The 15282-nt window shown below is 41.4% G+C and overlaps 1 protein-coding gene across 1 annotated transcript in view; it reads left to right on the top strand.

Annotated features, from left to right (window-relative positions):
* Nucleotides 1–15282, top strand: part of map3k9 (mitogen-activated protein kinase kinase kinase 9) — a 43597-nt gene that overhangs the window by 1781 nt on the left and 26534 nt on the right. Inside the window, exon 2 of the mRNA XM_088648818.1 lies at nt 9474–9887. Coding sequence (XP_088504944.1) covers nt 9474–9887 — 414 coding nt within the window. The remainder of the gene's footprint in view (nt 1–9473; nt 9888–15282) is intronic.

Here is a 15282-nt window from a genome sequence, read left to right as displayed (position 1 = left end):
TGGAAAGAAGACAGTAAAGTATAGCAGTTTAGAGTGAAATTGATTCTTAAAGAGGAACTACATTTGTGTGGTAGTTTGCTACAACATTCCTTCTATCAAAAATGTGTCTTTTTGAGAAATGAAAAATACCCATCTAACAGGAAAGTGAGAATTGTGAGAACTTCAATCTATATATATTATTTTTTACTCCAGTATTTGCAATTGCTAATTTTATTTTGAATTTCATTAGGAATGGGCAGACCTCTGTAGCTAAAATCTTGTAGAATGAAAAAATGTTGTGGTTTCTTATCACGGTCTTCAAATTATTTATGAATTTAATGCATAGACATTCTTTAAAATGAAAGCTTAGAAAACTCAAGGCCTCAACTAGCCTGGTAACTTGTGGGGTTTGGTTGATATCTTCAGAATTCTCATGAGACTTTGGGTTTTAATAAGCACATCCAAATCTGATATAAGTTCATCAATGTACTGTAAATGGACAGTTGGAAAATATGAGGTGCTTGTTTGCATGAAGAGCTGTGTATGTTTCACTCATTCACTGGAATTCCTTGAGAATAAGCTTAAGTTTATTGAGATCTGTAAAGCTGCCCAGTAAGCAAACTAAGTACAAACAGTAAGTACAACTTCTGTTGTACTCTTCAGCAAAGAACTTCAACCTAATTATTCTAGTAGAATGCACTGCAACAATACTGTAAATGGGTGCACATGAAAGCTCACAAAATAGTAAATAATAACCAAGTTGTATTAATATGCTTTTACATTTATAAGATACCCAGGAGGCATATGTTTTTTTTAAGAATTCTAAAGACTAATTCAAAATTCCCCAAAGGAGCAAGTTGAGGAGGATCTGCTTTTAACAATATTATGCAATGAGCGTCATGGCATTTCCTTTATTTCACTGAGATGTGATAGATTTATAGCCCTGCCATTAGCAAATTGGAGATGTAAAGCCAAGGTAAATCTTGCTCCAGGTCTGTCTCACCTCACTGAAGGCAAGTAGTAAATGACTATGAAATGCTTTGCATTGCAGAATTTACTGGCAATATGTACTAGTGGCATGTAAGGACCCACTTGGAAATAAAATGTTGTAAATAAGGGGCTGGCATTATTTCTTAAGGGGCTTAAGGTTACCTAAAGGCAAAATAATAAAGATACTAGTGGCCTCCATTCTTATTAACTTTTGTCATATTTAATACTCTAGGGCACATCTTGATAAATAAGCAAATACTTTGGACTCAGGTGCTCAACAGATTAGTTCCACCATGGCACTGATCTGCTGACATGACAGATCTTGAGCTACTTTTGACTGGCAAGCCACCCATGTCTCTGATATAAAGGTCTGCAGGCAAATACTGTATATATTCAGAGACAACAGCTGGCACTGAAGGAACGGTTAGGATATGCCAAACTGTTCCCCTTAGTTTTACTCTACTGTTAAATGGAAGTCATGCAGAATATTGTGACAGATCGTACTGTGTGCAGAAGTGTAAGTAATGTGATAAAATTATCACTGAGGGAAGGGGGGGCAGGTTATCAGAATAAGAAGCACTTGTAGTACAGGTTGTTGAAATTAGCAGGTGAGTGATGCAGTGCAATGTTTTAGAGAAGCAGTACAAGTAGATGCATGTGTGTATTTATAACTCCCAGCTGTGTCAAAGGCTGTTTTTTAAGAACAGATGAACAGCCAAGGTACTGCTGTTTGATGTAATTTGACTGGTATTTTGTTTCCTGTTTCATTTGTATAGACTCGGCAGTAGCTAACAGCTTTTAAAACCTGAAATGGGTAACAATGCTATGCAATTGGTGTGTATTGTTGAATGGCCTAAACTATAAAACTCTGTCTAAACATAGTGTCTTTTTCAGAGCTGAACGAATCTAAGTGTTTCATACAAATGCAGTGGGAAGGGGACTTTTTATGCGCTGTAATCTTTATTTCCAAAACACCTTTTCTGTGTTTATCCCAAGATGGTAAACATTTGGAATCAATGAACAATGCTAATAGAAGCACCTTTCTTATAGTTCCTGTTTCAGTTTTCTCTTAATGAACTGCTGTAGAAATCATTTTTCCTGTTCCAGACAAGATAAACTGAGCTCCAGTCTCCACTATACATTTCCTGGTTAGCATACACAGTATTCTGGGATCCACTTAACTATCCATTTGTCCATTTTCTGACTACTCTGTCGAGTAGAGGGACATTAGGCACACCGGAGCCTGACGAGCAACAGGCACGAGGTGTGCTCATGCCCTGGATGGGGCACCAGTCACAAACATGCAGTCAAACCAGGGTCAGTTGTTTTACAGTATTTTATCAGTATGTGTTTGGACTGTGGAAGGAAACTGAAGCACCAAGAAGAAACCCATACAAACCCCACACAGATAGCACCCCAGGAATTGTACCCAGAGCCCCAACACTGTGAGGCCGCAATGCTAACCACTGCGTCATCATGCCACCCTCCACTTACCTGCCACCAAGCAAATGAAGAAGATGGCTTAAAGGGGCTCCTCTCATCTGTAACAAGCACAGCCTGCAGGAAATACCTTGGGAGAGACGCTCGGCTGCATACATTAACCTATGGGGTAGTCTTTAAGTCGGTGAGAAAGAAAATCTCCCTAGAGCCCCCCTTTGTCTAGACCACAGAGTTGCCTGAATCAATTTCTCTGCTCGTTGTTTTCATCGAACAAAAATGTCTACACATTCCCTTTGTATTTACATGGCCTCAGATCTATGCCAGTTAAAATGCTTATGGATAAATTTAATGGAAGGATTTGTATACAGGCATTACTGAGGCTGGGCTGCTTTTTGCCCACCTCCCCTGTCTTTAAAATATTAATGGTGAATATTTATGATGACCTATGAGCAATTTCCATAAGCTTGCCACAGTTGCTCTTTATTTGAGGTAGTAAGTGCAGCCTCAGTCTCTTTAATGTAAGGTCAGATGGTGGGCTATAAAGGAGAAACTCATGCTGTTTTGTTGGAACAATGTATTTAACTGGGATTTTACATCACATCTCCTAATATGTGCCAATGAAGAGATTAGCATTAGATTTCATTACTGGTGGAAGTTCTGATTAAGAGAGACATCTGGCATTTCACAGTTAAATTTGTGTTGTTAACTTACTGGCCCTAACAGAGGTGGAGCAGTGGCTCTGTGCCTAAGGATCTGTGCCTGTGACTGGAAGGTTGCCGGTTCAAATCCCGCGGCCGGCAGAGGAATCCTAGTCTGTTGGGCCCCTGAGCAAGGCCCTTAGTCTTAACTGCTCCAGGGGCGCTGTACAATGGCAGACCCTGCGCTCTGACCCCAAGCTTCTCTCCCTGTCTGTGTCTCCATGGAGAAAAAAGCTGGGGTATGCGAAAAGACGAATTCCTAATGCAAGAAATTGTATAGAATTGTATATGCTACCCACTAGAATTGTATATGCTCCTTTTCCAGCATGGAACTCTTTGCACTCACCAACATTAAGTTTCATTTGCCAGCCTTTTGAATCTGTGATTTTCACTCTAGTCTTTTTGTGATTCCTTTGTCACTGTTTTTGACAAATTTAGCTAGTTGCCATCTATAATAATGGACTGGTGTCCCATCCAGGGAGTATCCTGCCTTCTTGCTTGGACACAACTCTGAAACATTTAGAAAATAGATGGATGGTTAACTATGTCAGTCCTTTACTTGCTTTAGTGCCCTTCACACCAATACAACGTTTGAGAAAGTAAATCATTGGTCAAAAAGAAAAATGGACCTAAAACAGATCCCTGTAGGATTTGTTAAACATCAACCCTGTTAAAGCAAGAATCTTAGGCCCTGTTCCTGGAGAACCCTAATCCAGCAGGTTTTGTAGGTCACTATTAAATCACCAGTTTCTAAAGATATGGGATTCCAATCTGATCAGTTAAATTGAATTTTAATTAAGGCGATTAAATTAAGTAATTCTCAGATCATTTAGAACTTAGATCTGAGTATTCTTCAAACCTCCAGGACCAGAGTTCTTTAGTTAAATGGATTGCTTGCATGATTCATCGATAGCTTACTTAAAAACATACAAATGAGAAAAGGCTATTTGGCCCATCTAACCCTTTGGTAGTTAGTAGCTGATTGATCCAAGGATCAGAGATTGGTCCAACCCTTTCTTGAATGAAACCAGAGTATTGGCCTCACCATATGTCTTGGTAGCTTGTTCCATGCTCCTCAAAGCTGTTTGGTTACAGAAGTGTCTGTTTTTAACGCACTTCCAAGTAATTCCCACTTGAGTACTTTTGAATCATCATTCATTGTTTATTCTGACAAAGTCTGTAAGGTTGACTTTCAGTGACTAAGGATTTTGAATACGTTTATCAAATCCCCATGCAATCGCTCTGTTCAAGACTAAAAAGGTTCAGTTCCTTCAGCCTGTCAGTGTAGGACATTCCCTTAAGCTCCAGAATGTATGTAGTCGCTCTTCTCAGAACCGATTCTTGAGCTGAAATGTTTTTTTACAATGTGGTAATCTAAATGGTACACCATATTCTAAATCAGACCTTCCTAGTGGATTTAACAATTTAGCAATCCTTGATTTAGATTCTATACTTATATATTTAATATGTGTAATATATATTGATGGAAAAAAGAAACACAACACTCTTTGCTGGACTGAAATTTCAACCTTCAATGCTGAAATAACAATAAACAAATGAGAATAATAGGAAAACAATAACAACTGTGAACATTAACAACAGTTGTCTTGCAGTGCTTCATTATCTTGTGTGACCACCTCTTGTAGCCACCACTGCTTGACAACTCTGGCACATAGAGCCAATGAGCCTCCGAACCTGCAGTTGTGGGATGTTATACTGTACCATTCCTGCAGAAGGGCCTGGCGAAGTTGCAGGCAAAGGGTCACATCTCCAGATGGTGCGATCCAGATCCTGAAGGTGCTCTATGGGGTTAAGGTCAGAAGAGAAGGCAGGCATCACCTGCACACCAGCATTCCTTAGGGCAGTTGTGAACACAGCAGCTGTGTGTGGCCTGGCATTGTCCTGCAGTAGGGCCAGGTCATGTTGCCTCACATAGGGAATAATGATTTGCTGCACAATCTCATCCCTATAACGCACCCTGTTCAGCCTGCCCTCAATGAAGTGGAGCTGTGTCCAGCCTGTACGGTGAATGCCAGCCCACATTATTACTCTAGTTCCACCCCAGGGGTCCTGGACAGAGGCATCAGCATACTCTCCTATCCTCCTCCACACTCTGGCCCTCCTGTCTGTGTGGAACAGGCTGAAGAGTGACTCATCCGTGAAGAAGACCTGATGCCACTGCTGACGAGGCCATCACAGCCTCTGTCTGGCCCAAGCCAGTCAGGTGTGTTGTCTAGGAGGTGTGCGCAGAGGGCCTCTGACAGGTTGCCTTGCTCTAAGGCCATCAGCATGGAGCCTCATTGTCCTGTCACTGATGTGGGCATTATGTCTGCCAGCAGTTTTACCAGCAGTATGAGTGGCAGATCTGAAACAATCTCTCAGATGGACTAGTCTGATGTGCCACTCCTGCTCTGGTGTGGTCACTAAAGGGCGTCCGGATCTTGGACGGTCTTCTGTCCTGCCGGTCTGCTGAAACCTTCTCACAGCAGAGTGGCTTACTCCATAGTGTCTGGCAATGCTGGCACATGACATGCCTGCCTGCAGCATGCCATCGGCCCTCTCCCTTGCTTCTTGTGATATTCGAGGCATTATGGAATGCACAGAAAACTGACTAAGTGTGGCCTTTTTCTTGCAGTGACCTAAGCTTTGAATTAAGTCTTTTTCAAAGGTGACCTGATCAGGCATTGTTCCACCTGGACCTCGTTGGGTAAAAGTGCACCTAACGAGCTTTCTTGTGATTGGCAAGTTGCAATGCCTCACTGCACAAGCTGTATTGCTGGTCAGAGGGCTTAAAACAAATTTACAACGTTTTGTGAAGGTACATAAGCTATAATTCTAGTATTTTCATTCCAGAAAATGTGTTTCTTTTTTCCATCAGTATATATTTACATATCCAAACACTGTTTGTCCATATATTTATTTTTTATTCACTACATTCACTACATGTTCTAGAAATGTAGAGATGTTCTTCCCATAAAAACCACTCCCAATCAGCATTTTACTGATGGTAGAGGCATGAACACAGACCTTAGTTGCAATGAAAGAGGCTTGCATATCTCGAGATGTTCCTCTAGATGATCCTCTCGATCTTTGTGACTCCCTGGCTAATTTCCCAGGTTGCTCTTGGGGGATCTTGACTGGACAGTGGAGAGATGGAGCCACAAATGTTTACAAATGGTTTTGTAACCCTCTGCAGACTTATAAGTATCAACTACTCATTTTCTGAGGTCCTATGAAATCTCTTGATTGTTATGTGGTTCCACTAATCTGTATGGTCAGAACAAACTCTTACCCATATAACAGACAGGTAGGCCTAAGCTCTTTACTTTGTTTACTTGTTACACAGATATTTATCCACCTTATTCCAATTAGCTGCTTAATTGTTTTATGTAAACTAGGGATTCACTTATTATTTCACATTCATTGATTCTTAATTATTCATTTTTTCTACTTCATACTCCACTGTTTATAAAAAAACTGTTTTAAATATAAACATTTGTGAATATTTAAGTAAAGACTGGTTTGAATTCGACAAATGTATAATAAACTTTTCACAATGCTATATCTTGGTGTTTCTCACTGTATTCATACAGTAGTTTATTTTTGTTACCCACATAAAAGACTCAACTTTGCCATCTGCTAGGTGTTTGCACACTTTAATTTTATCTCAATCTTTTTGAATTTCTTTTGCATAATTTCAAATCATCTGCAGATTTGACTATTGTACTAATCTACACCAGATCCTAGTCTGATTTTACACTTGTTGCCAGTTGTTAAAAACACGTGACCCATAAGTTCAGCTAGAACTCTCCAGGACCATTGATGGAGACCCCTGTATTTAAAGATATTAAGCCCCTTATTATATCATACTTTTTCCTTGTTCCTAACCAATTCTCAATCCATGTCTTGTCTGCTTTACCTTGGATATCTATGGTTTGTAATTTGAAGATTAATCTTTTATGAAGGATCTCATCAAAAACTTTCTAAAATCAAGTTGGCTTAAAAATCTCTTAAAATGTCATGATTTTGCAAGTTACATTCTAGTTTACCTTTAACTGTCAGTTTCACACCTTTACCAGTAACAGAGGTAAGACCAATTAGCCTGTTGTTGGTTCAGTTTTGTGCCCATTTGTTTTTAAATTCGTAACCCTCCAATCTGAAAGTACAGCTCTCATCCTCAGTGTGAACTGAACTATCTTCATTAAAGATCTATGAATAACATCAGCATCTGGCATTTTAGCCTTATAACTGTACTGTAGTTCCACAGTTCTGGGTATGAAATAGAGTAATTGCTGCCTTGGATGCTGCATCACAAGGCGGGTGAGGGTTAGGGTTGGGGTTGCAGTTCACATGTACCCCGCAACACATGTATAAATCTTCCTGCTTCATTAAAGCTTCATTCATGAGGATTGGCTGGAAACATTCTGTTTTTCTATTTCCCAAATGATTCCGTTTCTCGTTTCTGATTTTGCTGGGTCAATGTAGTTGTTCTTCTTCAGTTTACAGTGTTGGCAGCGTCAAGCATAACTTCAAATCTGAAGTTATATCATGTTGATGCACTATGTCATGTTGATTTTGAATAGTGCTTGCAAGTAAATTCTTGCTTCAGTAAATTTAGTAAATTTAGATTAATTGAATCAGATTCTTCTGCACAAGTCCAGATACAAGACATGACTGATGAGTTAGGCAGAATGCATAATGCATTATCACCTTTGTGGCCTGGTCTTTTTGGATCTCAGAATATTAAGAAAACCCAGGCCTGGGTAGAAGTGGAACAGAAGACCCAGGGTTTGTAGACCAGTAGGTGGTGCTCTTCCTATTGGGACCCAAACCCCAATGTCATATGTATGATTATATAGCTGTAGGAGGTTCCTTCCTTAAAATAACATCATAAACTGAGGTCCTGTCTTCTTGGTCAATAAAGATCCTCTAGCACTTTTTTGTGAGAGATGTTAAACCTGGTGTCCTGGCAGAATTCCACTCTGGGATTGCACGATTTGGCCCTTAATTCAATTGGTGAAGCAATTTCTCACTTCACCTGATCTGCTGTGCAGTGGGGCTGCTGGTGCAGAATGATAGCCATATGTCATCCAGGTGGGGCCGCATTTCAGTGGTGGATAAAGTCGGCAGTCCCCTGTCTGTGAAGCCCTTTGGGATAAAAAGTGCTAATAAGTATAGTTATTATTAGCCAAATTTAGAGGCAGCTAGAGAAATAATAAAGAATGAGTGTCTACCAATGAGCGAAAACGTATGGGTCAGGTGTCACTGTAATGCAGTTGCTCTTGATTTAGAATAAAAAGGGGGCATACACATGGTTTCTGAGAGCCTGTGTAGTTCTCCAAGAAATAAGTCTAAGGGTTTGTTGATTTTACTTCCCATACTGGAAGCTCACAGTGCTCTTGAACACCAGTGGTGTTACCCTCATGCTTGTGGGATGGGCTTCTTGGAAATATAGGAACATGTTTTTCGAAAGCAGAGTGGCTTTTTTTTTATTAACTGCCCAAGCTGATGACTGAATATCTTGTGCTGATGCAACCTTCCCACCAGAGGGTATTCTGATCTTGTCTGTTGCCTTTCCAGTGTCCAGTGGAACAGGCAGAAGCACCTGGCTTGAGGTGTAGTGATAATGTACTGTATCTTTTCTTCATTACCTTCTGGGGAAGTATGAACAGTGTTTTCAGTGGCTGAACATGTATAACATTTTTTTTAAAGATAGTTTGGTATTATGTTCAGTTGTGTATGTGGTCTTTAATTGAAGATACTATATCGTGCATTGCAAAATAGAGTTATTCCAACAGGAAGTGTTGAACATGATTCTACAGAAAAACAAGTGGGAAAACTGTAAATATGCTTATATCTTTCTAAGAGCACAGTTTGATGAAGGTTTGTAATGATTTTTGATTTGTTCTGAAAAAGACCATTTTATCTGGAAAGCACCCATGAAGACACATACAAGATGTATCCCTCATGGTGCTCTGAATCAAAGTGGTTTTTCAGGAAGGTTTTATAGTCTATGTACTGTGTAATCTGCAGTCTATAGAGTACAGCTCTGGTTACTTTCTTTCGCTACCATGAATGGGTATTTTACTGTATAGAGTTGATCATCACAACATGCATTAGAACTATACAAAATATTTCCACACATAACACAATGGCCTGCCACAATGGTTATTCCTGCAATTTAGATCGCACTCAGGTCAGTTCAGGAATGAACCCAAGCCAGGTCAGGTCCTTCATCGGCGTTGTGTGTTTGCTTTGCACTGGGGAAGGGTGTCGGTGTTCTGCCATCGGTGAGTGTGTCATTAGAATGGTGTGTAAGGGAACAAGAGCAGTCTAACAGCCTTCCCCTTGCGTTTGTCTCTGCAGTGCTGGAGATTGACTTCTCTGAGCTGGCCCTGGAGGAGATCATCGGTGTGGGGGGATTCGGGAAGGTGTACCGGGCTCTGTGGCGTGGCTTGGAGGTTGCAGTGAAGGCGGCAAGGCGGGACCCTGACGAGGAAGTGGGCCAGACGCTGGAGAGCGTGCGGCAGGAGGCCAAGCTGTTCGCCATGCTGCGCCACCCCAACATCATGGGCCTGGTGGGCGTCTGCCTGCTGGAGCCCAACCTGTGCTTGGTGATGGAGTTCGCCCGTGGCGGATCGCTCAATCGGGTGCTGTCTGGAAAGAGGATCCCCCCTCACATGCTGGTGGACTGGGCAGTGCAGATCGCCAGTGGCATGCATTACCTCCACTGCCAGGCGATCGTGCCCATCATCCACCGCGACCTCAAGTCCAGCAACAGTAAGCTCTGCTTCCTTTCCCTTCTCGTGGTCTGACCGGGTATAAAGCAGGTGCTGTGCAAAATGGATGTTTTTGTCTCTTCGTTGACCGAGGTGTTTGAATTTTAAATTGAGACTGGCTGCCGACATTGATAATTGATGAGTCGGCACATTTTAAGTATAGGAATGAAACAAATCTTCTCCAGGCACCAAAGAGCACTTACGTTCCAGTTGTGTTGATCTCATTAGCAATTAGTCACTTACTGTAAGTTGCAAATCCAAGAGCAGCCTGCTCTTTCACTCACAGGAACTGCAATGTCTATTATTTCTCTAGTTGAAGGATATCTTAATAATCAAATACTAGATTAGTGCAACTCTGGGACAAGGTAAGTCTTAACACGGTGTGAAGAATAAATTGAGCTGAGACAAACGGGGTTAAAAAGCAGAGGATACACATTTTTTGTTCCTTGCTGTGCAAATGGAATGTTTTGTCTAAGCTTTGAAGTCAGTAACATAAAGATGCTCATGAATTCAGTGGGACAGTGATCCTTGAAGTGGATCTTTGGGGGCGTCCCTGATACAGAGGGAGGATTGGAACTTGGCACCTTTAAAAAAGACTGGAGAAGTCAGAAATTCTCCGCCAAGTGACACTTGAAACTCATCCTGTCTTTCTTCAGGGAGTTGCAGCAGGAAAGGGCCGGGAAAAAAAAACAAAGCAAAATAACACCTTTAAAACAGTGCAAGGAAGAAACTGTGATGAGACAGAGAAGTGATTGTAATTTCATTTGTTCTATAGAAGCAAGACCATTTATGATAACAGTATTTAGAAAATGTGTGCTGATTATTATTATTATTTAATAATAATAGGTGCTCACTGGCTTAGTTTTACAAGCAGCATGCCTTTGAGTGCTTTTCCCACATGAATGATTATTAAGAAAATAAATCAATAGTTTTCATGAAGGACACACCAAAATCAAATCGGAAATCATGAAACAAGAGTGAAATGCACTTCAACTGTTTAATGCAAACGAAAAAACAATATGATTCACACTTTGTTATTAAACAGCTATAGCAAAACACCAAAGTTCATTAAGTAATACAGCTAAACTGAAATCTGTTTTTTGGGAACCTCCACCTACAGTACTTGTTTTCAAATCTGTTTGTCTCAAGTTAAAGTTTGGCCATTGGAAGGGTAAACTGAAGTATAAGCAGTGCTTTACATTATTCTGTAGAGATGTGTCATCAACAGAATTTAAAAATGTATTATTTCTAGATGAGCTCCAGAGTGCAAAATGTGTTGCACGTATTTTACCTTGATCTCTAATATAGAGTGGCAGGAATAATGAGATGTGAGACATTGCTAAGTGATAGATTCTGATCATTCTGAGTGTTGTCTTCATAATTGGACTGTGAGTGCACTGTGACTGAGTTTGGTCATGGGCGTCTGGAGCTGCTAATGAGACACAGAGAAACTCTCTGGCACATAGACACCTGCACTGATGTACACTCCCCATTAGAAAGAAAGAAGGTCATTCAGGACACCTGGCCTGTGTTGTAGTCCTCCTCATTTGTTCTCAGGCTTCAGAGGCAGAGACATCAGACGGTAAATAAGGTCTTCTGGTAGTTGAACAGGCATATGGTGTGTGATATTAGACTGCAATCTTCAACAGAAGCACAGGGAAACTCCTGGAGAGTTCCTTATTTAGGTACTGCTGGGTGAGATGAATGCAGAGATTAAATTATTCTTTTACAGTATTAAATGTCTGGTTTATATTCAATTAAACCCATGCTAAAGTATTGAAAAAGGACATTAACATGCTTTGGCCAATGGCACTGGAATCAGTTTGTGATGGTTATGTAGGCCTGATCAACAAATGTTCTTGAATAATATTAAATATTCTTTTATACGGGTGTGTTGGTTTTTTCAGAAAAGTGATCTCTACAACATTAAGTAGCACTTGTTTCCGTGCATGAAAGCTCCAGTAAAACCTATTGAGACTCTATATGACCTTTGTCTCCAGCAGAATCCAGGAACCCAGTGAGAGCACCTGCTTGTGAGCAGTGAGAGCAGTGCGTTTTTTATTTAAGCTGACTCATGGTAGTAGAATCAAGGGAAAGTCGGGCATTTCAACTCTGTATTTCGGTAGTTATCTGCATTTACTTTAAATCATGGAAAAATAAAGCCCAAGTGGTGCTGGAGAAAGCAAAAAGAAAACAAAAAAATGTGAACTGGAGATGTTTTTAGTTATGTTCTCTTTCATTTAGCGGATACAACAGTGGAAGTCACGGCAGAAACAAAAACTATTTTGAACCCAATCAATGTAAATATTTTGAGATGATATGAATACAATTTTTAAAGTGAGCTGCTGCCTGCTGTCCTAGAGATAGTAATCCTGATTAAGCAGCCACATGTTCATTTGAAGTAATTTCCCAGGATTCCACTTCCTGTGAGCTAGCTGTGTCAGCCCCAGGTTATGGGCTGTGCTGTTTGGCTCAGTGCTCAGCCAAATTGCCAAGCGGCCTGTGTGTGAGGGGGGCTGGTAATCCTGTCTTTCATTGCATTTGCCCTGCTGCACCCTAAACCCCAAGCCTATTAGAAGGATTTTAGCCCCTGCTGAAGAAGCCAGCAGGCATTGGCCCTGGCTTAGTGCTTAGCACGTTGTCCCTGCTTACATCACCTGCTCTGCAGGCAGCAGGGCCCAGTCACGCTCCCCTGTGCTCCTGTCCTTGAAGTGTGTGTGGGACCCCATCCTGTGGGCAACATGCCACAAAACAAGGCAACTACAGCTCTTTCTCCTTCTCTCTGCTTGTGTATAGGACGGATTTGCCAGTCCTGTGGAAAAATGGTATACAATTCAGTAGAGCTGCCGCTTAGAATTCTAACATACTGTAGTTCAAAAGAGAGGTATCTCTATCATGACATTCCATTTTTTTTTGGTGTTTTTTTTTTGGGGGGGGGGGGGGGCAGGTACCATCATGTACTGTACCTTCATTTAATCTATTTTAATCAATGTCCTTTCCAAGCCTAGAACTGCAGTTTCTACTTGCTCAGTGCTCTGTGCTCGCTAGCCCTTGACTTGTGCGGTCGTCCAACGGGACTTGGCAGTGATTGTGTCTCGCAAGCACTTGCACTCTAGCAACGCTCAGCCTTTACTATCCCTTGACACCCCTCCCCCCAGGCACCCTTGTACTCTTACTGAAGTGTTAATCCACTTGTCCTGCTTCCCGGCAGTGTCAGCAATAGGTTTCATTCTTGCATACTGTAGGTGACACTGCTCACTTTAACTAGCTGCTCCTAAGTCTCTCCTGCCTGCAATAAGCCCTCAGTGCTCTTCCCACTGAATCAAGCTAGCGGTCACTTATTAGTAGAGGTTCACTTACTGTATCCTAGACGTTTTGCCTTATTCAGATCCTGCCATCTATCCATTTCCCTTCATTCCAGGATTGCTCCTTGAACTGAGGCAGAACGGAAGCTTCTGCATAACCAGAATGCTGGTATGAATCAAGAAGAAACTGCAAAACGAAAGAGGTAGCCCTCTTTCTGTCCTGGGGTTCTCTGTCACCTCAGGAAAGACCGTTTGGCAATGCAGTCCAATTTTCTGTCTTTTTTGAGCTCCAATGGAAATAAGCACAGAGAACGGTTGCAGAGTGGTCTGAAGCAGCTGCCATTTAATGTATGACAGCCAAGCGTGAAGGGGCTGTAAGAGCCTTTCATCACTACAATCCACTGAACAGTATATAAGATCACTTTATTAGCCATATACAATTTCTTGCATTAGGAGTTTGTCTTTTCGCATACCCCAGCTTGCCCTCTATGAGACGCACAGATGAGGAAAGAGAAGCTTGGGGTCAGAGCGCAGGGTCAGCCATTTATATGGTGTCCCAGGAGCAGTTGGGGTTAAGGGCCTTGCTCAGGGGCCCAACAGAATAGGATTCCTCTGCCGTCCGCGGGATTTGAACCGGCAACCTTAGCCACAGTGACACCGCGCCGCAACCTATATCTGGAATTACTGGGAATATTTCTGCTTTTTATGGCTTATTTTTATGAGGTTGTTATCTGTTTGTGTTGCCATTGATTTAGTCAGCGGTCAGTTTGCTGAATAAGTAAATGGTATCTCCTTTCACGTTCTGTTTTTGGTTTTGTGTGCGAATGTATGGTAAATGAATGCTGGTGATAATTCAGAGACTCACATATTCAGTAGACTTGATACACAAATTTACATGGCGGGCACGTGCTCATCGGATTAGGTCGAGTGAAGTTTGTCACCACTTTTAAGGGCCAAATATGCAAATATTTTAATCCCAAGACATTTATTGAAACATGGGAAGAATTGACATAAGTGGAAAATCAGTATCAGGGTTCAGAATAACAGCATTTGTTGCTGTGCATGTTTAATATGACAATATTATAGAAAGGGTCAGTGAGCTTCCTTCTTTTAAGACGATGCTCACCTTGGGAAATATCACTTTTTAAACGTACTCTTTGCACGCAATTTTGTCTCAGGATATGAAATACTGCATAAACTCCTGAGCCTCTGTGGCATCAGTTCTGGGTCTTTTGTAAGAAGTACTTTCGAATTTCTGTTCCTCATTTTTTTTAATTAAATTACCATGACTGTTCGGTGTGTATGATTGGTTTTAATGTAAAGCGCTTGGTGAAGGTTATTTTGTCTCGATATGCTCTATGGTGAAATAAAATTTGCTTGAGTGATCAGCATCATTGTGAAAAATAGTGGAGACTCAGAGATAACATTGTAGAGTCTGAAGTCAACTGATTTTTAGTCACATTGTCTTCTCCTGGCTTGTGATGGTTCTTTTTTAGGTTTGAATGATTTGAGTACATTAGCAACCAAAACCGTGGCACAGTGGGTAGCATTGCTGTCTCACAACGCTGGGGCCCTGGGTTCAATTTCAGACCTGGAGTACTATCTGTGTGGAGTTTGCATGTTCTCCCCAGGTTCACATGGGTGTTCTCCAGATGCTCTAGTTTTCTCCCACAGTCCAAAGGCATGCTGGTAGGTTAATGGGCTTCTGGGAACATTGGCCCTGGTGTGAGTGTGTGGGGTTGTGTCTGCCCTATGATGGACTGGTGTCCTCTCCAGGTTGTAATCTGCCCTGTGCATGTTGCTTGCTGGGATAGGCTTCGGCTCCCTCGCAACCCTGAATTGGACAGTGGTTGGATGGACCCTGAGCATTTTCTCCTACTTACATGCAATGCATTGTAGGTGAAGAGAGTTCCCCCCTTTCACTGTCTTTCATTGTGGGTCTAACACATTACTGCTGTGTGGAAGAAATAGTAGTTTCACCATGGGGAATTTGTGGGGGTGGGTAGCAACACCTTAAAGAGCCAGTGCTCTACTGCTATTTTTTGTTGCCGTTTATTGGAAAACGGTTTCCTGATGTGGTAATAAACTTTA

The sequence above is a fragment of the Lepisosteus platostomus genome, chromosome 10 (genome assembly GCF_059453375.1).
Source record: "Lepisosteus platostomus isolate fLepPlt1 chromosome 10, fLepPlt1.hap1, whole genome shotgun sequence".
Taxonomy (NCBI): Eukaryota; Metazoa; Chordata; class Actinopteri; order Semionotiformes; family Lepisosteidae; genus Lepisosteus; species Lepisosteus platostomus.
Note: the sequence above shows the minus strand (reverse complement) of the source record. Positions and strands in the feature narration are given on the sequence as shown.